The sequence below is a fragment of the Sphaeramia orbicularis genome, chromosome 10, assembly GCF_902148855.1.
Source record: "Sphaeramia orbicularis chromosome 10, fSphaOr1.1, whole genome shotgun sequence".
Lineage (NCBI taxonomy): Eukaryota > Metazoa > Chordata > Actinopteri > Kurtiformes > Apogonidae > Sphaeramia > Sphaeramia orbicularis.
The window spans coordinates 5787220-5812160 of NC_043966.1; the positions used below are offsets into that span (position 1 = coordinate 5787220).

The 24941-nt window shown below is 37.0% G+C and overlaps 1 protein-coding gene across 3 annotated transcripts in view; it reads left to right on the top strand.

Annotated features, from left to right (window-relative positions):
- LOC115427347 (transcription factor COE3) overlaps window positions 1-24941 on the top strand; it is a 242335-nt gene that overhangs the window by 136075 nt on the left and 81319 nt on the right. For all 3 annotated transcript variants that reach the window (XM_030145872.1, XM_030145874.1, XM_030145873.1), the window contains exons 7-8: window positions 21916-21997; window positions 23752-23869. In XM_030145872.1, the coding sequence (XP_030001732.1) occupies window positions 21916-21997; window positions 23752-23869 (200 nt within the window). The remainder of the gene's footprint in view (window positions 1-21915; window positions 21998-23751; window positions 23870-24941) is intronic.

Consider the following 24941-nt stretch of genomic DNA (forward strand, 5'->3'; position numbering starts at 1 on the left):
GAAGCAAAACCAAAGTTCTCACAAAAATTTTTTAATAAAGCAAGTTTGTTGCGAAGAAAAGAAGAAAAGCAAAAAGGTTTCATACGTGTTTTCTTTCAAGTGCAGAGATGCAGAACAAATAATTTACAGTTTTCTATTGAATCTTTTGCTGTAAAACCATCATATTCCTAATGGCTGCTTGGTGAATCAGGTTTAATTGTGTATTTTTTTTCTGCAGCTACTGATTTTATTTGATAATTACAATGTATATTTTATTTATGCAGTAACTAAGGATGGTTCAAGTACTGAGCATAACACTGAAACACGCTGCAGACGGATGATTTATGATCAAATGATCTGCACGTTCATGTTATGACTGTAATTTACATCAGATTGATCAAATTGTGGAGGACCAGCTTATATTAAGTTTTACAAATGTCAGTTTTACTCAGAATTATCAAATTGCAAACAATACTAGCCATTCACTTAAGGAGAGTTAAATGATACCGCGAAGTTTTCTTGATTTTAGCTGTTTGTTGATTAAAATGGCATAAGAGTATAGAAAAGTGAGCTCATAGGCAGCACATATGCAAAAGAAAATGGTGTTTAAAGCTTTGATAATGAAATTGTTTGTAATGTTTCATCATAGTCATGTGGATGGTATGGATTTAACTTATTAATATTAATTACTATAACAGCATACTAGAATACAAGCAAAGTACAACTCAGACTAAATGCAAAAAAAAAACTAATAAACCACAACTGCATGAAGTAAAGCTATGACGAAAATGCAAATAATGGCAATAAATGACAACTAAAGGCACTAACATGTAAATAATACCAATAAACCACAAACAAATCAGCAAAACTATAGTTAAAATGTAAATAATATCAATAAACAACAATTAAATACAATATAACGATGACTAAAATGTAAATAATACCCGTAAAGTACAAATAAAGTGTGTAAAATGCAAATTATACCAATAAACTACAAGTCAGTGCAAATAAACTGTGGATAAAATGTAGATAATGCTGACAAACTACGACTAAAATGCAATAAAAGTATGACTAACATACAAATAATACCAATAAACTACAACTAAATGGAGTAAAATGATGATCAAATGATGTCTGTTAAGTTTTGTCATTGATGGGCGTTTGTAGATTGTTATTAAAAATATGTTCAATGGGGACTGATGTGTAGAGAAACATGCAGAAACAGGGGCATCCTCCTCTTTAATATTCAGCAGAGAGCGAGCAGCCACAGACAGAAATAAAAAAATAAAAGCCCAGTTTCCTCTTGTTTGTAATCGCGGTTTTACTAATTAGTGAATCTCTGAAGTTTCCTGGGCTGATCAGGTGACACACAACAACATTTTATTTTCCTTCAGTCTGAGAGTCGCAGCAGCAGCAGCAGGAAAGGTTAAAATGGCATGAAGAGATATTGAAATGAAATGGTTGGGAGGCAAGCCCCGGGCGTTTATTCAAATGTCCGTTCTTTTTTTATTTTTTTTCTCTTTAATTTTGGTTCAATAACGCTGGACGCACAGCCATCAGCAGCCAGACAGTTAATTAAAGCGCTCAGCGGCTGTTGGAGCTGTGTGAAGCCTGTTTGGAATAGTAATAGATATAAAGAGAAACATTTGTCAGACAGATAACTGAGAGATAAATCTCAGCATCTGATCAGGATAAATAAAGTGATTAAAGGGCCAGTTCACCATTTAAAAAAAAAAACAAAAAAAAAAAACATGCTGTGACCGGTTTTACATTGTGAGTATCCCAGATAAACTCTATTTTATTACTTATTTTGAGGTAAAATCATAAAAACTGTACAGATTTTAAAAGATAAAAGTAAACTTTTTTTTTTTTTTTACATCTGAAAGCTAATTTGCTAACATCACAACTTGAGCAGAATTTTATACATAACATGAAGGTTTTCTTATTATTTCTAAGAGCTAAAATGTCAAGTAAATGTAGATTTTATACTTTTTGCAAAAAAAAAACCCTGTGTCTTTACTTTTTTCATCCAGACAGTTCACCATCATTCACTCAAGATGGAAATAAAAGGTAAAAATCCATTTAAAAATCTATTAAGTTAAGTTTGGCTACTTTGTGCGGCTGATTTTGATGATTTGCCATAAAACACCACATCATCAAGATCTTCTCTATCCAGAAAATTGTGAAAAAAAAAAAAATTGAAACTGTTGTGACGACACAAAGATTTCACATCTGTTTCTGCAAGTATGGTTGAAATATCTGGATTTATAAAATAAATCATCCAAAAAATCTGAAATAAAAGAATAAAAGTGGCTCGTTTGTGGTTGAATGCAAAGATAAGCCTAGGTGGTTTATGGGAAATGTAGTCCTACTGTAAAAGAGTGAAAAACTACTAGTATTTTTAGAGTAATTCCTGGAAAAATGCAGTCCCCGACCTCTGACCCCTGAGCAGACCCACAGGCCTGTCATTGATTAGTTTCCGTCCCACAGAGCTGCATGTGAAGACTTTCATACTCGACCTTTTTATTAGCCTTTTTGAAAAATGCTTGTATTTATTTTTAACCTTGCTGATCTCCTGGAGTTTGTGGAAAAAGTCCAGATGAATGTTGGAAAAATGGAAAAAGAAGAGAAGAAAAGACAAAAACACTATAGAGAAACACTAAGCGTCACATTTAAAAATGAAAGATGAAAACAAACAGCTGAGTTTTGTTTCTTTTAATTTATTATTCGGGGGATTTTTGAAGAATCCCAGTTAGTTTGATATTTTAATTTTAAGAAATGTGAGAAATAAGTAGTAAAATCATAATAAAGTTGTAACTTGCTGATAAGGCTACTACATAATAAATTCATAAAAAGGTTAGTTACTAAAAAACTCAACTCAAAGCCATTGCCCATATCGATAATAAAGCTAAGACAAAGTAAAGTCATACCAAACAACAACTAGTCTAGCTAACTTATTGAAAGTACCCTAAAAATGTCAAATGATAGCTAAAATACTAAGTTGCTAACACATTTAAACAGCTGTTAATGTCTTTTTTTAGGAGGATCCTTCTCGAATGTTTTGCTAAAACCTGCTAACACAAAACTGACACTGAAATAAGGCTAAATTGTGGTTTCTAAAAGTATTAATAACAGAGGGCTAATGCTAAGAATTGTTATCTTAGCAGTTGATGGTTTATAGTAGGAGCTAAAATATATGATGTGCCAAAAAATTAATAGTGGGAGAATACTAATAAAGCAACATTCCTGGCGGTGAAACTCGAGTAAGCTTAGATAAAGCAGTAATGTGCAAATAAGTGCAAACTTGGTTGACAAGTAATGCTAATGTAGCAAGGTGCTTACAGATGCTAAAGCTCTTTAGACTTATATAGGCCTATTGGCTAACTGCTTTAATAAAAGTATAATTGCTAACATTTTTATTTCATTTTATTTTTCTAGTGACGTGAGCGCTAAAACATGCTAGCATATAGCTACTGTATGCTAACATATTTGCCTGAGGGCTTTCAAGTTCAGCTCACAGCTACCAATGTGCTAAATGCTAATTCTGATGTTAGGTGCTATGTATGTTTGGATGGGTAAAATACAATGAGCAAATTTCCTCAAAGGAAAGTGAGTTAACCTTTGACCTTCAACAAAATTTTAACCACTAAATGTTAATCTTAACATATTCTGACACTGTGAAGGAATGCTAAATTGTAGGCTAATTTCCAGAAAGTACTGCTAATGTCAGTCATAAGGAGCCCAGCAATTGCAAACTTAGTTGATATTTAATGATGCTGTTGCTAGTAAAAACGCAAAAAAAAAAAAAAAAAAAAAATTGTCTGAATAGCTTATAGCTAAATTTGTGGAAGGTGGGCCTAATTTTATCAAATAATCTTTGGCTTGCTAATATTTTTGAAGACTGAAGTTGCAAATGTATGTTAACTCTTCTTTTACAGTAAGTAAATATTACAAATAATCATCACCTAGCCAAATAAATGTCAACAATACATTAATAACAAACAGTGTGGAAAAACTAAGCAGAGTAAAATACAAGAACATAAAACCTGAGCAAAAGGTTAACTCCTCAGATGGTTTTATTTCTTTAAACTGGAATAATTTGTACTAAATTGAATCCTACATTGACACTAACAGAACATTTTTTGCCCCTGGAACTCCCTGGAAGACCCTTAAAGGTCGCCTGGAGTTTGCCGAGTGCCACCAATTATATTTGCGCATGTGAGGAGACAAATCGCAGCTAATGTGTGTAAATGATTGGCTAAAATAAGTTTTAATTCGATGGTGTTTCTCCTCCTGAGTGAGCCGGCTGTTTCCAGGCTGTTTCTCACTGTCTGTCGAGGTTTAACTGGTAGCAGCTGCTCCCTCTGGTTTACAATATGCCGCCAAGCTGTCCACATATATTGCTGTATACACTACATCTCCCATAATCCCCCAGGGCAGCAGCCAGTCTGGTGTGTTCATGTGTTCAGTGTTTGTTGACGCTTTGGGAGGAGGTGTTTTTAGCTTTACTTTGTGTTGTTGCACAGGTATTTGAGGCTTTTTGTCCTGGTGTCCACTGGGAGTGTACTGCTTCTGTACAGGTTAATGCTTTGCTATTTACATTTAGGAGACTTTCCTCTTCTTCATCACATTTTAGATACAAATACATCACTTTTTATTATTTTTTTTACATGGCAGTCGATTTATGACAAGAGTACCGTTTAACATTTCCCTGTTATGTTATGCAAAGTCAGCAAAGAAATGCATCATAATGGGTTAATTGGCCAAAGTTATGTATTACTGTTAGTTTTCTATCTGGTCTGCATCAATTGCCCAGTTTATAAATGTGTTTTCTCTTAGTTGGAGTCTTTTCACACAGACAAAATCTCCAACTGTGCAGAGATTGTTAGATTCAGTTTAGGATAAAAAGCTAGATGCAACTAGATAAAGTGAATTTTCCAACTATTGCAACTTTGAATATTTGAATATATCAGCATTTTATTTGGTCTTGTGAAACATCTAGAGTAAATTATTTGCTCATGGTGTTCAGCCAACAGTCCAAACCTCAAATATATTCAGTTTATCACAAAGAAATATGAAAATGACAACTGAAAATGTGGCGTATGTGATGTGTACTTTTTGAAAAATCTATTTTATCCATAAAGTGATTGGTTATTGAATGATTATGTTGATACAAAACTTTTAGCAGAGAAGTCCACAGCCGAGCAAAAGATTCTGAAGAAGACTGTGATAAAAGTACTGTTTAAACTTTTTCCTGCAGTGAAAGTGTTTTCAGCAGGAGCCAAATTATATGATGTGCTAAAAATTAATGTTAAAGGAACACTACATTTCTGCAGGTATAATTGGTTGAAACTTGTTTAAGAGGCTTAAAATGATAGTAATTGATAACTAGTGCTGATGTAGCGCAGAACGCAAGTTGCTTTGAATGCTAAAGCTCTCATGGCATGTTTTGTTTAGCTACATTCCTGAAAGTATTAGTGACAACTTTTATATATTTTTTTAGATAAATTACTCGTGTAGTCATCTGTTAAAACATGCTAACACATACTGACTCAGTGAAGGAATGCTAAGTTCCAGCTGAGTTCTGGTAAGTATAGCTAACATAAAATAGTCATTAGATAATTGCAAAGTTAGCTGATAAATGACAATGTTGCTAGAAAAAAAAAAAAAAAGCTACAGACGTCTATTGAATAGTTTATAGCCAAGTACTAGAAAGCATTGAGCCTAAAATAACGAAATAAAGGATTTTTCTAGTAGATATTTTACATAATTTCATTTGTTTTTCATTTTGTTACGTCATTTTCTCCTGATGTCATCATTTATTTTCTTTTTGTGTTACATCATCTTTATGTAATTTTGACATATTTGTGCATCTTTTCTATGTGTTGTTATCCTATCCACTCAAGTTGAAACCAGTCTTGTTTTGAGGATGCACTTTGACGCAAAATAAAAATAACGATTCCCATCAAATGCATTAAAGAAAATGTTGAGGAATAGAAGTTACGGGTATTTATGTTAGAATCTATGGAGTAAAAGTAAAAAAAGCAGTGGAGTAAAGAACAAATACCTGAAAACGCTGGCTGATTTATTTGGTTTGATAATCTGTGGTGGTGTTTGTGCATGAGCGCCTCTAGAGGCAGCAGGAGAAACTACACAAAGTCCCGCATTTAATATAGAAATGTACAGACTCTGTGTTCGTTTATGCAGTGACAGTGTTAAGGTTCTGTTCAGGTCAGGGTAAGTGTGTGTGCCCTGGCTCCTAAACAGGTTTATATGGGTGTGGATATTTTTCCATGTGTGTGATTGGCCGGAGAACGCGTGTTTTATCGGATGTTTTCCTCTGAATTTTGAGTCTTTCTCCGATTTCCACCTCATTTTTAAGTTATGATGTCACACACACACACACACACACACACACACACACACACTCACACTCTAGTCCGGCTGCAGCATTGGGTCACACGGATGATTTTTCGATCGAGAGACAAATATGCTGATCGTCATGACAACGCTGCCAAAATACAGCTGAGGAAGTAACCCGAGTTCACTGTGGGGGAGTGTGTGAGTGTGTACATGTATGTGTGTGCGACCTTATTCTTACATGACGACCTATAAGATGTTTGTGCAGAGTGTGTGTGGTTGAGAGGAAAAAAAAAACAAAAAACACTTTCTCTCTCAGGCGGTATGAAATAATTATGGGATGTTCTGTTCGTCTGTGTGCTCCAGGAACTCAGCATGTGTTTTTTTTTTTGTTTTTTTTAATACACATCTCTCCAAAACATTTGCACAAAGCACACAAACACACACACACACACACACACACACGTCTCACCTCCAGCTACCAGGAAACAAACAGGAAGAATCTACAACACTTTCATGTTAAAACATCTCACTTCTACTATGAACACCCTGGTTTTTTTTTTTTGTTTTGGTTTTTTTCTTTTTTTTCTGTTTCTCAACGTCTCAGAGCTCTTTACTGTGGAACATGAAAGTTTATAAATCGGAAAAACCCTGTGGTGAAGCAGAAAGATCAACCTTTCACATGGAGCGAAGGCTGATTTGTGAAGCTAATTGTTTTTTGTCATATTTTAAAGGACCAGTCTGGTGCGTTTTCTGTGCTTTAAATGTTAGTTTGTATGTTTGTTTTTTTTTAGTTGAGTTACATGAGGTTCTTCTTCCTAATCAGAGGGGGTTTTGCTTGTGATGGGCTTTTGTTATTTTTTGCATCATTTTAGACTTATGTCATCACAATCATCAGAAAATAACGCAATCTTCTAAACATACAGTTTTAATTCAGCAAACAATAGAAGACCCCCTGTTTTGCAGAACATATTTCAGGGTAAGATGGGATTGATTCTCTCCTGAGAGGTAGAGAAATCGTAGAGTTTTTCAGTTTCTTATGTTGCCACTCATTTGTCTTGTAATAAGAGGGAACCCCCGGTCGGTGAATCCACTACATCTGATGCAGGTCAGTTTCAAATGCAGACAGGAGCTCTGACCCAGGAGAAAACTGATGCACTGATGCAGACGGAGGCAGCAGAAAAACAGATTTTAGACACAGAGGAAAATCACCTTCCCTTCAGACAGCGCTTTGTGATGAAGAGCTGCATTTTACTCTTAAATTTTCTGCAAATCCACCAAACGACTCTGACAAAAACAGCAATTTTACCTCGCAGAATTACTACCACTATGGGTTGATTTTCAGTGTTATTGTGTGACTCTAGTATTTGGACAGAACCTTTACATCAGCAAAAACATTATCTGTGTGCGGGTCAAAACACAGAAATGTCCCGTCAGAGAGCAAACTTTAATTGATTGCCATCCCAACATTTATTTCAGTATAAAGTAGTTCCTTGTTTTGGATAATCCCTTATGGTCCAACTAAAGCAAAAATGAATTTAAAAGTAAAAATGGGGGTCATTTAGCAACACAAATCTGTCAAATTGTCTCTAAAATGTCCTGTCAGAGATTTCAAATGCCGTGTTTTGACCCATGTACAAAAGCTAAATTATCTTATTTGTTGATGCTGTAGAGAAAAAAAAGCCTGAAAATGAATAAAAACACACAGCTGAGCCTTGTCAAACCAGGTGAATAACATGTTAAAGCGTTTGTTTCACTCAAAGTTTTTACTCTTAGCAAATATTAAGTGTTGTGAGCTCTTGTTATGACACTCAGCAACATTTCAGAGACTCAACATGCCTTTGTAAAGTTATGTTTCAACTTTGGTCTTAGACTTGTGGCAAATAGATGAACTTAACTCCCCATTTTAAGCATTTGGGCAAAATTAAAACGGTAGCTTATGTTTCAGTTGATGAGTGTTGTTGCAAGTTGCAGTTTTCTAGTACAAAAACCAAGTAAAATGTTTTTTATTGTGTTCATTTAAGCACAGCAAATGTAATCTAAAGTCTTGTGTAAAAGAAGAATTAATATAGAATGTAGAGGAAAAAAACAATAACCAGGAGGAATAAACTGGACAAACAACAATTTTTGTTTTTTTAATCTAATTATGTAAGTCGTTTTTGTGTTGGAGCGACATCCACACAAATAAAAGAGCCCAAGTGTGACTTTCTGATGAATTAAGTGTTAAAGAACATCATATTCATCTTGAATTTCCCATGTGTTATTTCTGTTTTTCTCCTAATGCCCTAATAACAACAATAAACCAAATTAAACCTTAACTAGACATTTATGGAGAAAATCCCGCCCACACTGTGTGATTGACAGGTCTTATCACTTTACAGAGAAGGTGGAGAGTGAAATATTCCTCCATTCCAACTCTTTCCATCCGATGTGTTCATCCCATGATGGAGTTGTTATGTCCACTTTTATTTTTTGTAATTCCCATAGATTTTGTGTCACCGTTATTTTAATAGTGTAAATTTCCCCTCTGGTTACAGAAGATGAGGAAGATGAGGAGGAAGAGAAGCCTCTCGCTTTTATTGCGATCGATTCAGATTGATTAGTTTCAGATATTTAATGCAACACCACCCCCTTCTCCTCCTCCTCCTCCTCCTCCTCCTCCTCCTCCTCATCTTCTTCGCCTCTTTGCTCGTTTGCTCTCGTCACTGTCTGTTTATTTATAAAGACAAAATCGGTCGGCGATCAGGAGGCGGCGGCAGCAGCGGGCGCAGACTCCCAGAATGCATAATGGTGGCACTCAATATTTCAGACGGAACAAATGAATTGCGCTAGGCTCTTTTAGCAGAATAAACTGCTTTTGCGTGTCAAGACAAAGTCTGGGGAATAAGGGACGAGGACCGAGTGTGTTGTGACAATAGACAGTAGGAACGCAGTGTGTGTGTGAGTGTGTGTGAGTGTGTGTGAGTGTGTGTGTGTGAGTGTGTCGGAGACAGAGGCAGATCTGTTCCAGGGACTGTTTTAGTGCCTCATCAAATATTTAGTTTGATTGTACATGGTCCTGTAATTGCCATCTTGGCTTGTGAATTATTGATGGCGTGTAGCAGAGCCAAGGAGGGCCCTCACACACACACACACACACACACACACACACACACACACACACACACACACTTGTGCTGTAATAAGGCCAGACAAAGCAAACACACACTCAGTGAGGCCAGTGAATCATCATGTAATGTAATGGGCATGGAGCTGCTCTTGTTTCATATCCTAATTAGCTGCAGAGGCGCATCATCTGAATTCCTCAGTAATTATTTGAAGAGGGCGTTTCAACAACACGGCAGAGTCAATATTAGACTTTACTCGACCTTCTAATGAGGCCAGGCTGCCTTCTCCTTCTTCTCCTCCTCCTCCTCCTTCTTCTTCTTCTTCTTCTTCTTCTTCTTCTGAGGTTTTCTGCCTCTCAGCTCCTTTTTTCTCCACGGTTTGTTCGTTAGCTCCAAACAAATGAGATCTGACTGCGAGGCGGTTAGCAGCATAACCAGGACAGATTGTTGTTAGCGGCGGCGGTGGCCTCGGCTCGCCACGCTTGCTTTGTGCTTTATTTCAGTTTTGTCACCCGTAAAGCGAGCCGGCGGCGCAGGCAGGCGGCGTGCCGGCCCGGGCTCGCCAGGCGGTCAGGTGGTAAGCTTACAGCAGCGGGCGGCGAGGTGGCTTCTCACAGAGAGCATCAAACTGTGAGGCCGAGCGGCGGCGGCGGCAGCATCGGCAACACGGCAGCTTTTAAAAATACCCCTGCTGAAATATTGATTTCTTTCTGCTTCTTTTTCTTTCTTGCCTAACGTAATAAGTGAGAGACTCCAGGGAGTGAGAGTGTGTGAGCATCTTCTGCCTTCACTGTGTGTGTGTGTGTGTGTGTGTGTGTGTGTGTGTTCAGATAAACTGTGTGTGTGCTCATCACCGTCTGCTGGGCCTTGTAATCTGAGCCTGACTTAATTGCTTCCCATAATGCTCTGGGTGTGGTCGGGGATGACATCATCCAGAGTGGCCAGTGAAAATGCTGAAATCAGACCGGCACCCACCCCCCTCCTCACCGTCGGGCGCTACAGCTGCCCCAGCCGCCGTCGCCGCCGCCACGTCCCTGTGTCCATTCAGAGGTTAACAGCAGATATCAGAGGCGTCGGAGAAAGAAAGCGCCACAGCATCTGCAGAATCTGTCTGTTTTTCACTTTTACTCCAGTTTTTACTCAGTTTTCCATTCACAGTTTTGGAGCAAACAGGAGCCGGTAACAGTGAATTTGGCTCAGTTTAATGATATAAAGCAATCACAGTGTAGACAGGAGCTTCCTCTGGATGACATTTTAAGCTGTAAAATGATGGGAATTTCAGCTGTAATTCAGTTAAATATAAACACACAAAATATTCACATATTCATAGATTCAGTGTGACTTTAACCTTCTGAAGATCTCCACGTCTGATATTAGTTTGAGTAGATATCCATAAACACGACTAAAATCCTGAAAATCTGTTGCATTACTTCAGTGTCACTAATCACTTTTCCATTGGACATCTGCGCAAAACTTTACCGATATTTAGTAAATGTCGAAAAAACAGAAATGCATAATATCGGTTTTTCTATTAAATCAGAAATGCGATGATTTGTTTATTTATTATCGCAAGATGACACGAGAAGTCATTCCATAAACATGGTGTAAATATGGTGTTGATTTGCAGATATATTCATTATTATTATATATTACCCCTCTATCCCACACTAAATTTTAAAAATTATTCAGTTTCCTGGTGTGTCCATGCGTACTGTGCCATGTTTCTTTTAAAACTCTTCGTCTTTGCTTGTTGCAACGTCCGTCAACATTGTTTTGTTTTTTTTTTTTAATTTTATTCACATGACTCTAGTTGCAGAATAAAGTCTTTCCATTGCAGTTTTGTGTGATATACCAATTGTGCTATGCCCAAAAAAAACACCTCTTGCCAGCGCAAAACCTTTTAATCAATAAACAAAAGTTTTGGCGAAATCGTCGTTTTTTCCATTAGGCATATTTTTATGCACAAGTTATATTTGTGCAATTTTAGGGTCAATAGTGCATGTTTTCAGTGTGTTCACAAAAGCAGAGAAATAATGCAAAAAAACAAAAACTCATCACAAGTGAATACCTTTCTGATTAGGAAGAATTACATCAACCAATCCCATCTCATAACAAACAGAGGATTTGATCAAACTGAATTCAGCTCACTATTCTCAGCTTCCTAGAGTTTATATTTTTACCTGTTTGCTTTAAATTTTTTGTTGTGACTGAGTTAAATCTGAGCATATCTCACTTATTTTCAGAAAGTGATGTTAATTTAATTTTGTGTGTGCATATGATCGTTTACTTACAATTACACTCTCTTTTTTATGATTTTTTTTTAATGTTATTTACCTGTTGTGAAGCACATTGAGTCTGCCTTGTGCATGAAGTGTGCTCTATAAATAAAGTTGAATTAAATTGAATTGATTTAGGGTAAAAGTCTGTCAGTACGCATTAAAAAAAAACAAAACAGGCTGCATATATTTTTAGAATCTACCTGTACTTGTATTACCGTAAGTCCAGTATTATTTGTCTGTACATTCATGACAGGATTCAAGTCACTTTTACTGGAGAAAAATCTGAAAAATATACAAACAAAAGCTCCTATGAATAACAGAATAAAAACAAACCACGTCTGTGTGTTTGCTTTGACTCGCTTGCACATGTAGCTGAACACCAAACTATGAAATCAGCGTCTCTGCTACAAGATCATTGTCAGGTTAAATCATGGCTCGACTGCTGCTGTTCCAGATGTTGCTGCTGCGTTTAAAGCCTCCTTCGCTCTCCTGATGTGGAGTTCAGCGCTGCGTCCGTCCGGCTGTAATTGATTGTCGGCGGGTGTAATGAGGTGACAGACTCCGGCTCTCTCATTATCTTTAGCTCCTTTTGAAGAGCCATAGAAGTAGAGGAGGGAGCTGTCGGAGCTAATGACGGAGAGCTTCATTATTTATGATGTTTTAATAAGTTTTCAATCGGGAGGTGGGCGCTCTGCCCCCCCTCCTTCACTCCCTCCTCCTCTCTTATGGTGGGCGATTACTTCTGGACTCAGACTTCAGAATCAGTGAAAACCACCTGGGGTTGAAAGTATTCATAGAGCTTTTTAGCATTTGTTAACATGACAGTTCTGCGTTACTGTCAGATGTGAGAAATTTGCTGAAAAATACAGTTTCCTTCTGTTTCCTAAAAGTGCAACAGTGACCCTCAGTGATGTGTTTTTTTCTGATCATACACCACTAAAAAAAACTAGTAAAAAAGTACAGAAGATCACTAAACTTATCCTGTCATACATTCTCTTCATGAAGTAAGAGATTTTGAGCAACACATTCCCCACTAACTTTACAGAATAACATTACAAACATATGGAAGTAAATGTTTTAGCTAAGGTGCTTTTTATGTTTGGTGGATCAAATGTTTAAATTAAAGGTGTTCTATGTAGTATTAATATTTAGGGCTGTCAAAATTAACGCATTAATGCAGATTAATCCATCATCATGATTAATCTGATTAAAAATTTTAACGCAGTTAACTCATTTGCAGTGCAGAATGACTCTGAACGTCTCTTCCAATGCATTTGGGTGAGTTTGTCCAAGTAGAGTTACTGTCGCGCATGTGCAAATGGTCAGTTGATCTGGTAGTAAAAGACAGCAGAACCAACCCATAAAGATGGAAGACGAAAAACAGCACGTCGGCCCTCTGGATGGAAATATGAGGACAAAAAAACCAAGACAGAACAGTTGTTTCAAGTTGTTTTGTTGAAACTGTTGAAGGTGTTTAATAAACACCTTAAGTGCATACATATTCCTGCCTGTTTGCTCATGCAAAATGAAACACGATTAATGTAGATTAAAATGAACGATATTGAATCGTGATAAATCGAAATTAATCCACAGCGACCCTGTGATTAATCTGATTAAACATTTTAATTGTTTGACAATATTAATATTGTAAACTCGCACCAGCAGGGGTCAGTGTGGTTTCAGAACACACTTAGTTCTACCACGCTTACATTATTGCTCTGTTAGCTTAGCTCTATTAGCTTAGCTCCATTAGCTTAGCTCTGTCTTTAGACAGAAAACAGCCACAGTAAAACCACAAATCACCTGTTTTCTGTGCAGTTTGTGTTGTCAGTAGCTGCAGTAGTTTAGTCTGAACTGTGGATCAACAAACGGCAACTTGGCAACAATAACAACATCCCATAATAACTATATACCTTCATATGCCTCAGAATCAAACTCACTCGTGTAGAAGAAACTGACATTTCATCATCAAACTCAATTTACAGCTGAGTCCAGTGGAGAAAACAACAGATTCTATTTTTATCACTGCTTTTCTTTGACTCTAAAAGTTGTTTCTTTGTGGTTCTCATCCCCTCTGGTCACTTTCGAATGCTCAAAGGCCTAGAGGTGATTGTTTTCATCACCATGGGAGACCGACAGAGTGACTCACTACTCCCTCTAGTGGTCACATAAATCTCCCAGCCTGCCCAGTCCAATACACAGCGCTTTATTCTAAACACTAATCATAATTTTAGATCCTTTTTTTAAATATTTGAAAGTAGAAATACAACATATTACCCCTTTAAACAGACTATGAACTCACTTTGATTAAGGGTTTATTTTAAATGAACAGGTTTTAATGTTTCTTGTCTGCAGGTGGATGTTAAAGCTGAAACACCGAAGCACTGGACAGAATCGGACCAAACTGTGCAGTCGTTGTTTACATTTCCAGCAGTAAACTGTTGTTATTGATACGTGAGGGTTCAGATCATTTCCTGATGAGCTGTGATGTCACTGGGTTAATCACTCTGAATCATCCCTATTGATTAGTGTGTCTTCACAGGGACTGATAACATATAAACACACACAGGTGCAGATTTACTGTATTTACAGCTGGAAGAACACACATTTACCTGTGGTGTGCAGACAGTATATGTGTGTGCATTTCTGCCTTGTTGTGGGTTTTCTCAGTAGGTGTGTATTATTGTGTGTTTTATCAATATCTATGGGATCCAATACACACCTGATCATTTCAGTTTAACCCATAAAGACCCAAACAGCAACTGGTGACTTAAAGCATCTACTGATCTAAACAGTTTAATACCTGTTGATCCATTAATCCTATCAATACATGTAAATAATTGGTGTAAAATACAGTTTGTCGTCTTTTCATGGTCATCAGATGTGACCCATTTGGACATTCAGAGACTCCGTAGTTACCGTGGAAACACTGTCATCTTCTACAACATTGATCCACAATTAAACCCATGGAGTTGGATCAATGACAGTGGATGGACGCACTGGGTTTATGTTCAGTTAATGAGAGATTTTACTGAAAAAGTCACTTTTTCTTCTATTTTCCCTGTTTCAGATAGATAGATAGATAGATAGATAGATAGATACTTTTTTGATCCTTTGCAGGAATATTGTAACCTTCGAATTTACTCTGAACTTTAATGAACATCTACATAATCAGTGAATCAAATATAAGAAAATACATGATTTACACTGAAAAAACTCAAAATAAAGAGGATGATATTACAATAAATGGTGAACAATCACTTAAGAAAGGTTAAATATAGAGAAAAATGAAGTTGGGAACCGCCACAAAAATAGCACTGGGTCTTTATGGGTTAACAGATGTGGTTATTTTCACTTTTTCACCTCCTTAATATATGAATGACATTGTTTTTACAGATGCACAGGTTGTTAAATGTTTGTAAATAAATCCAGTGACATTTATGTGTAGAAGTTTGGGACTCGACACCATCTCTGATCCACAGACACACAAATACAAGTGTGTTTTAACTCAAACACACACTTAAACCTCTGTTTTTGTGTTGTAGGTGTGTGTGTGTGTGTGTGTGTGTGTTTGTACACTCCTGTTTTGCTGCTTGTGTGTATATTTGTGCATCGATGAGATATTATAGCATGTATTTGGTTGCGTGGTGTGTATTTCACTAAAGTATTACAGTGTGTGTGTCTTTGTGAATTTACTATGTGTGTGCTGTTCTCAGCCTGTGTGTGTGTGTGTTAGTGTGTTTGTATGAATGTCTATGTGACTGTGTCTTGTGTGTATTTTCATGTCTATATGTGTGTATCTCACTGTAGTTTTGCATCTTTTTGTGTTACGTCTGAGTAAATTGTTGCATCTGTGTGCATTTGTGTGTGTGTGTGTGTGTGTGCGTACATGTGTGTATCAGATGTCTATTTGTTTTTGTCTACCAGAATGTATATAATTGTGCGTCACTGTGATGAAAGATGTATATGTTGTGTGTATGTGCATGCCTGTATCTTTGAATTCCCTATAGTCTTGTATATATGTGTGTGTGTGTGTGTGTGTGATAGTCTGTAGTTGTGTATTGTTGTCTGTGTATACATCTGTGTATTTTGCTGTATTTTTTTCTTTTTGTGTATTTGTGTGTTTTCTGTATTTTCATGTATTTCTGTCTGTGAGTGTATTTCTGATTGTGTAGATGTTTTTTCTCATCTTTCAGTGTGTTTGTGTGGTTTTGTTACATCTTCGTGTGTATTTTATTGCGTATTTGTCTGTTGTCGGTGTGTATTTCCTGCTCTGTGTGAGTGTGTATTTCTGTTTGCGTAGATGTGTGTTTTCCCCTCTTTGTGGGATTTTCAGTAGTAGTGTCTATTTCAGTAGTATTGTGTGCGTTTCTGCACTATTTTGTGTGTTTTTGTGTACGTGTGTGTACTCCAGCAGCAGTGTGTGTGTTGGTGCTTCACTCTCCTTGTCTCCAGCTGCGTTTTAATTCAATCCGTATTGATCCATATCAGCTCTCTGAAGGACTCGGTATCATCTGAATGGAGCTCCATATTATTCTGTTCACTGCCATAAAGGGCATTAGAGCCTCCAGAGCAGCAGATCAGCTTTCAGTCGATACACACTCCACACAGCCAGCCCTCCTACACCTCCTCCACCTCTGTCTGCTGCTCACTGAGGCTCTTTAAAGGGTCAGTCCGCTCAAATCACAGGAAAACACGGATATCAACCCAGCTTATCCACATCACATGTACAGTGTGGACTGAAACTGGGATGTGGGGCAGCAACTACCCTCAGTAATTATAATAATAATAGTAAGAAGAAGAAATTTATATTGGTATAATAATAAATGTTATTTGTAATGCACTTTACATTTTTATCTAAAAATCTCAAAGTGCTACAGGCAGAGTACAATAAATACGATTAAAAGGGAAGTCAGAGAATAAAAATAGAAAGTAAGACAGATAAACACATTAATACATTACAGTAATCATTGCACTTAGTACAAAAATTATAATAAACATTAAAAAAAAACAAAAAAGGAATAGGCTAGAAGCAAAAGCTTATTTTTTTGCCCATCCTTTTCACCTGATACACTGCTTACATTAAATTAAATTAAATGTGTACAGCATCGAGCATTCACACCATAAACCAAAATAAAAATCAGCAACAAAAGCATATCTACCATCTCAATTCAATATTCCTGAATAATTTTTAACTTAAGATATTTTTAAAAAAAACTTTGCCAAAGGAGTGACTAACTTAAATTCATCATCATATAATCATGTAATAATAATAATAATAATAATAATAATAATAATAATAATAATAATAATCAAATGAACCAAACGGTAGGGTGCAAAGTTTAGATAAAAACTGGGAAACAACTGTCACAATGTAGCTAAATGTAGAATAACACAAGAAATAATGAACAATTAAAACGGAAAGAAAACACAAAATCAGCAAAAATCAATACCCAATCACAATTAAAGTGGAATAAAAGGGAGAAAAAAAAACACCATATCACATCATTAAAATAAAAAATAAGGAAAGTGGAAACTCATTACAGCCATAAAATCAATAAAAGGAGGAAGGACCAGAAACACTAGTAAAAACAGTGAAACAGATGTAAGAAAATGTGTGATTTAAACAGTTGTGACTGATGGTTGGTCATGACCTCATGGTTTTCAAGAAGACAAGCCTGTGTCTCAACCACAGGGTCACGACCAACTTGATGTTAGGCCTAAAACAGTCACCAGATACCACAATCCACTAATCGCATTAATACATGTAAATAAGTGAGGTAAAATACAGTTATTCATCTTTTCATGGTCGTCAGATGTGACCCATTTGGACATTCAGAGGCTCCGTAGTTACCGTGGAAACCCTGTCATCTTCTACAACATTGATTCACCAGTAAAACCCATGGAGTTGGATCAGTGACAGTGGACGGAAGTTGTTTTTATGATCGGTTGATGGTAAATTTTGATGGAAAAATGGGGGGCTTTCGGTGTGGCGTTTGCATGTTCTCCTCATGTCTGCGTGGTTCTTCTTAATTTAATTGTCTGTAGGTGTGAATATGAGTGAGAATGGTTGTTCGTTTACATTGGAGGAAAATGATACTTACTGAAACAAACCATAATTTAGAATTTTCCAAAAGAATCTTTATATAGAGTTGACTTTAAAATTTTCTCTGAAGTTTTTTTTTCTTTTTTTTTTTTTCTTTAATTTCCCTTGGCGGGGTATCCCACAACACACCCTGATTACGTATGTAGTAATGCAACAATGATTAACCCGTCTGTGATCTGTATGATTTTCCCTCACGTTTTATTGCTTTGTCTCGATTGTAACTTCAGCGAAAGTGAAAATGAAAGTCGTATCTGATAGTAAATGATGGTCATAGGTCTCCAGCAGTGGAAACACCAAAAAGATGTGTTGATTTGAGGGGAGTTGAGCTGATACTGTTGGTGGAAAAGCAGCCGTGGGGTGATCAGCAGAGGTCAGTGAAAGTCCATACAGATCAGAAACTGGGTCATCAACATGGGTCAGATGAAGTTTTTAAGGAAATAAACTCAGTAGGAGGTGGTTATGATGGAACAACAAAGTTAGTGAGCTTATGTCACTTCATGCTGTCATTTTCTCGTTCTCAGTCTTTCTTTAGCTGTTCCTCCCATCTTCTTTCCAAATTATAACCAAGTTTTTGTGCATAAACTCACGCGGATGTCTCTTGAAAATATGCTGCGTGGCACAAAAATTATGCAACAAGTGGAGAGTGAGAAATTTTTTTCTTACCAAATGTTAATGGTTCTTTTTAAAGGGGCAACTGTAGCGTCATTTTTGTCATTTTAAGCCTTTTTCCTACAAAATCCTTTACAGAAAACTCCAAATCCAGCATAAAAACCACCAAAAAGCAACTAAGTTTGTTTTTAAGCGAACAAATGCACATAAAGCTAAAACCCGGTGCAGTTGTCCTTAATGTGCCTCGCTGTGTGTTTTTAAGGATAGTGTTACAGTCTTATTGAGGTGGAATCGATGCCGATGAGAGCCCCCATTCTAACCCCCCGGTGCTCTCCCAGCATGCCTTGCAGAACAGTAGGAGTAGGAGGAGGAGTGGAGGAGTCGGGTGTGGGTATTCTGCCGAGGTTATCTCGTGGTTAATGTGACATGTCTGTCTGCGACCTTGCCGCTTGTTAACTGCCCGGATTATTATTGTGATAATGTGGCAATTAAAAAGGAAGCGCTCCATCAGGGTGGGGGGGCGGAGGGGGCGAGGCTGATGGTCCGAGAGATGGATGTGCGCAGATTACAAGGCAGTGGGAAATGCATTAAGGTGGCAATCCATTCTGACTGGATGGCGAGGAGTCTGAGCGCCGCCGCTGCCGCCGCGCCCCGCTGTCCTCGTCCAAACTGCAGGTTATTACTGCCGGTCCTCACTCAGATCCATTCACAATCAATACTCCTCTGCTGCCGTAAAAATCGCCCTAAATCAACACGCGGCGAGCGACACATCGGACATGCAGGAGGAAAAATCAAAAGGCGGCTCCTAATGAGACGACATAACTCTGCAGGAAGTGTCGGCTGTCTTTATCAGGACGCCGCCAAGAATGATAATTCCATCTGAGGACACGACATAAAGAAACACTAAAAAAAAAAAAAAAGTTTAGTTTACAGTTCTGATTGACTGTTATGGCAAAGGTAAAAATATGTAAATATATGAGCTGAGTCTGGTAAAAGGAGAAATTTGTCATGTTTTCACATTCTGTCATTACTGCTGTTATTATTATAAGTTGTAGTAGTAGTATTTCTAGTAGTAGTAATAGTATATCAATCAGTAAAATGCAAAACTTTCAAACTTTGTGGACCTCTGACTCAGCAAAAGTTCATAAATGCAACCTGTTATACTATGTAATAAAGTTGTAAAGTTGAGAATATGCTAGTGTTACTTTATTTCATAAATACTGCATATTGTTGATGTCAAAGCACTGTTTTAACGACAGAAGCTATTTTAAATCATGTTTTTTCTTGAGTTTATGGAGACGGAAAAATGAACCTAAATCATGAATTATCAATAAAACTGGAGTAAAACAAGGTTACTGACCAATATTTACTTAAATAAAACTGAACATTTTCCTGCATTTGACTATGAACAGTAGAAGAACTGTAGTTTTTTATTAACATCCTCATATTTACTGCTTATTGATAACAGGAGGGACATTGTCATATTTGGATTATAATCATAACAGGCATTTAAATGGTAGTTTTATGGGACTTTCCGTTAAAATGAGAAACACATGGTGAACTAAAAAGACAAAAAAAAACAATTTCACAGGGAGCTACTCGTATTAGACAAACCAGAGGTGTTCATGGAGAGGACATGAAAGAAACGGGGAAAAAAGCAGAAGTCCAGGCACTCCCATGGTTGGAAAAAACTGTAAAAAGCCTTTATTTCATGACGGCCTGTAGATTATTTCATTGGGGCTGGAGTTAAAAACACACCAACTCGTGTTGGCATATGCCTTCTTCAGGGTGTTACGAAAAAAGAGGAGGACACTAATTTATACTCCTGGACTGAAGGTGAGGCAGCCAGTGAGACAACAGCAAAAGTTTGTCAGGCATTAAGTGGGAGTGATGCTGCATTCCGGAGTTCTAGGAGATGGGAGGTTTCCGACATCCAACTCGGTAAAATGCACCGGATCGCCTGTCCAAACTGGAGGTCCCAGTTGCAAAGTGGGGCCGGTTCGAAGTGCCCCGACCTCACCGTGAATTACAACGTGACATCAACACAACAATGGTGCGTGCACAGTGTGCAAGTTCATGATGAAAAGAAACTTCACGATGTGTAATTAGCTCATCCATCATTTTGCATCTTCCATCTCATTTGCATATATGAGAACAGTAGTCGCTTTTCCATTGATCCTCAAATTGCTCAAATATAACTTGCACATAAAAATTTACCCAATGGAAAAACGACAATTTCGCCAAAACTCTCATTTTTCAATTCAAAATTTTTGCGCTGGCAAGAGGTGGTTTTTCGGGTGTAGCACAAATGGTATATCACACAAAACTGCAATGGAAAGACCTTTTTTTTTGCAACTAGAGTCATGTGAATTAAAAAAACGGATGTTGACAGACGTTACAACAAGCGAAGAAGAAGAAGAAACATGTCGCAGTATGTGTGGACACACCAGGAAACCCAATCATATTTTAATTTAGAATGAGACAGATGGGTAATATATAATAATAATGAATATATCTGGAAATCAACACCATATTTACATTTGTCACCATGTTTATGGAATGACTTCTCGTGTCATCTCGCAATAATAAATAAACAAATCATCGCATTTGTGATTTAATGGAAAAATCGACATTATGCATTTCTGTTTTTTTGACCTTTAGTAAATATCGGTAAAGTTTTGCGCAGATGTCCAGTTTAGATTTGTGATCTCCATATTTGTCGTTTATGTTCAACATGGATCAGCTGGAATACTTTGAGATGGGATGTAGTTAACTCCGAGTGAGATATATTCGACCTCCCAGGACTCTGGAATGCAGCATAAGCAGCCACTCTTGTAATTAGAGGACAGAATATGTAGAGGGAAAAAAATCATCCTATTAAATAAATAAATAAATAAATAAATAAATAAATAAATAAATTTTAAAAAAAAAAGAAAGAAAGAAAGAAAACTAGAGTTCTAGATTTGAGGAAATCATTTTGAACTAATAAATAACATGATTAATCAAACTCTTGTGGTGTTCTGTGGCCTTGGGAACACAAATCCAACAGGCCTCTCTTTGAACTATTTGAACATGATGAATTATTCAAGTTATTTGGAAACTATGAACTTTGTAGTTTTGTGTTTGATACTTAAGGACAGATTATGTTTCTGTTTGAATGATAATAATCCGAGTGCAACCCCTTCCCTTCCTACTGATGAACGTCTTAATCCTCCAGTTAATGGTTCATATGTTTATATACGATTACATGTTGTTTTGGTGAACTCATCAGAGGACATAAGAGTCATGTTCTCTACAGACTAAAGGAAGCAGAGCAGTGAATTATGGGAATTATGAGTCCAACTGACTTTAATTAGACGATCAGAGTGAAGTCCTGATGAACCTGAACCTGATGTCAAACGTCCGTCCTGTTGCCTCTAACTCTGCCTCTGATACGTTTCCTTCAGGCTCATGTTTCTTCTCTGTGTTCCTGCAGATTCTTCCTGAAGTTCTTCCTCAAGTGCAATCAGAACTGTTTGAAAAACGCAGGGAACCCACGAGACATGAGGAGGTTCCAGGTAAGACCGAAAACCTCCACACCTGACACATCAGACCAGGGTTTAGAGAGTTTACAAAAAAGAAAAAAAAAGTCCTTCATGAGGCTTCAGAGGTTTTGCATTTTCATCATTTTTATTTTTATTTAACTTATTTTCAGTGTTGTGTAAATTCGAACATAAATGAAGTTTTCCAGTTTTATTTATGAACATGCTTAGTTTTAATTGAGATTTTATCAGTATTTTTGTCTGTTTCTGTTTTTTTTTTTTCTTAATTTGTAATATCTATCACAAGTAAAAGTTGTGGCTTAAGTAACTTTTCATCTTTAAAAACAGCTGAAGACATTTTTCACATCTAGAGTTCGTTATTTTCTTGAGTTTTCATTACTCATCGTGGTTTGAAGAACTACGTCTGGAACCACACGTTCTATAGAAGCCTCCAAACAGACCGTTTCTGGTAAAGTTTTATGTGCCTTTAGGAATCTCCATGGATCCATTGGACATTTTTAAGTTATTAAGGAGGTTTTAGAAAGTTATAAAGTCCTGGAAAAGGAAATAAAAGGGAAGCGGGTCCAGTCAAATGTTCCTCAGGGAGTCACTGAATTAGGCCGGTGTCACAGAAAATCTCAGAACCTATGGGTCATTTTGTATCCAGATATAGAACAATAGATTACATTTTCTGTGAATTTAATTTTAAAAGAGTATAAAACTAGATGGGTGTCTTTACATGAAACAAAACAAACAAAAAAATATTGCCTTGTTAACAGTATCATGATGTATCGCTATATATGGTATTGTGGTCCTAATATTGCGATTTGTATCGTATTGCCAGATTCTTGCCAATACACACCCCTAGTACTTGACAGACTTGCATACATTCAGGATATTCCCAGTTAACTTAACCCTTTCATGCATGAATTGTGAGAACCTTAGTCAAGATTTTTTTCTTCAGTGTTTTTATTCCTCCTTAGGCATGAAAAAAACAATGCAATCGAGTTTGTTTTTTCTATGGAGTTACAAAAATATTCATGCATTTAATTTTTGAAGTAAAGAAACGTGTTTAAAACCCAATATCAGAAAGTGATATGAAAACAATGAAATAAAAACATTTTTAATGCTGCTTATCTGATGTCTTCTCACATTTTAACATATTCTAATGCTAGTAATTACTTGCTTCATGGAGATAATATGCAAAAAAAAACCTTCTTGTCTAACAAATAACAATTGATTTACACTTAAACATGTCACTGCAGATCAGGTTTATCAAGAACAGAAAAGTGACAGTAATGGTCTGAATGTCAGTGTATGGGATGGTGCATCAGTGTCCACTGTGTTGGCTGATATGGAACTAAAACATCAAAACCCATGAATATACAAGAGAACAGCTGGAGAAGAACTGTCCACTGGAGTGACCACTGGAGTGACCACTGTGCATGAAAGGGTTAAAGTCAGGGAACTTGGACACATCTACATGGGTTTTTGATGTTTGCACGTGTAAACATCATATCCTGCTCTGATAAACCTGATTTTAGAACCTTTTATCCTGGTTTTCAGAGCTGATACTTTACTACAGGAGTCCTGTGAAAGAACGTTACACACTCCGTCTACAGGCACAGCGTCAGCCAAGAAATAAAGTCTACTTAAAACAATCCAGATTTCATTTCTGTGAAACTGTCTGTCGACTGATTTAAGACCAAAGTATGATCTAATGTTATAGACAAGTCTGAAACGGCTCCATGAAACTGATCCCGGGTCTGAATGTGTGTGTGTGTGTGCAGGTGGTGGTCTCCACTACAGTCAACGTGGACGGTCATGTGTTGGCCGTGTCCGACAACATGTTCGTCCACAACAACTCCAAACATGGCCGCCGCGCCCGACGCCTGGACCCCTCTGAAGGTAAGGTGTTCGGGGGCGACAGGAGGGTCTGAAGCAGAGGGGTCAAACTCATTGTCTTTCAGGTTCCACATTCAGCCCAGTTTGAGTTCAAATGGGCTGAACCGGTAAATGATTCCATAATGACACCTCCAGATTTTTCTCTTTGTTTTAGTGCAAAAAAAAAAAGAATGGCAGTTAATTCTGAAGATATTTACATTTACAAACTCTCCAAACAAAAAAGATTTGAATAACCTGAAAAAGATGAATGTTCAGAAGACAAACAAGGAATTTTATCAATTTTTTTTTTTTTTTTTTAACATTGTATTTGGCAGTTTTCAGTTATGTTGAAACGCAAAAACACAAACACAGGCTCAGATGTGTGTAAAAACTAATTATTTAATTAACTAGCCAGTCCTTACTTAACTCTTAGGGGTCCACGGTCACAGCCCCGTGATTCAACCACATGACACATTTCAACACGTCGCAGCATCAGAAGTTGGTCCCATAGACCACTGGGGACAACTGCATTTGAAAGGGTGGACTAGAAACACTCTCCCACTTTTGATTTGATGTTGATAGAGCAAAAACAACCAGAGATATGACGGTTTGAACTCGGAGCAAACCAACGTGAGGAAAACTATGAAAATGAGGTGGGGGGGGGATTATATTTCTGATATTCATATTATTTTTTGTCCTTTTTCAAAACGGAAAAAAATGGTGGATTCTAATCCATAGACTGCATTAGCATTACAGGTAAGGGTGAGAATGACCCCCACCTGAACCGGATGTGGAAACCGGGAGGACCGGGAGTGGGGTAGAAAACCAGAGAAAACGCCTTTGTAAAGAGATGCTTTTGTGGCAAATATTTGAGTTTAGTTTTAATTTATTACAATTTTCATTTCATATACCTAATATTTGGAACCAATATTCACTTTTCAAGTCTTTGAAAAGGTTCGTTAAGCATCTTTGTGTTATTTATGCAATAAATTATATACATTTTTCAAATTGCCTTTTATTTATTTATTTATTTATTTAGTCTGTTTTTTGGTATTTTGTGTTTTTATAGTAGGTTAAAGTGAAAAAATAATAGGCA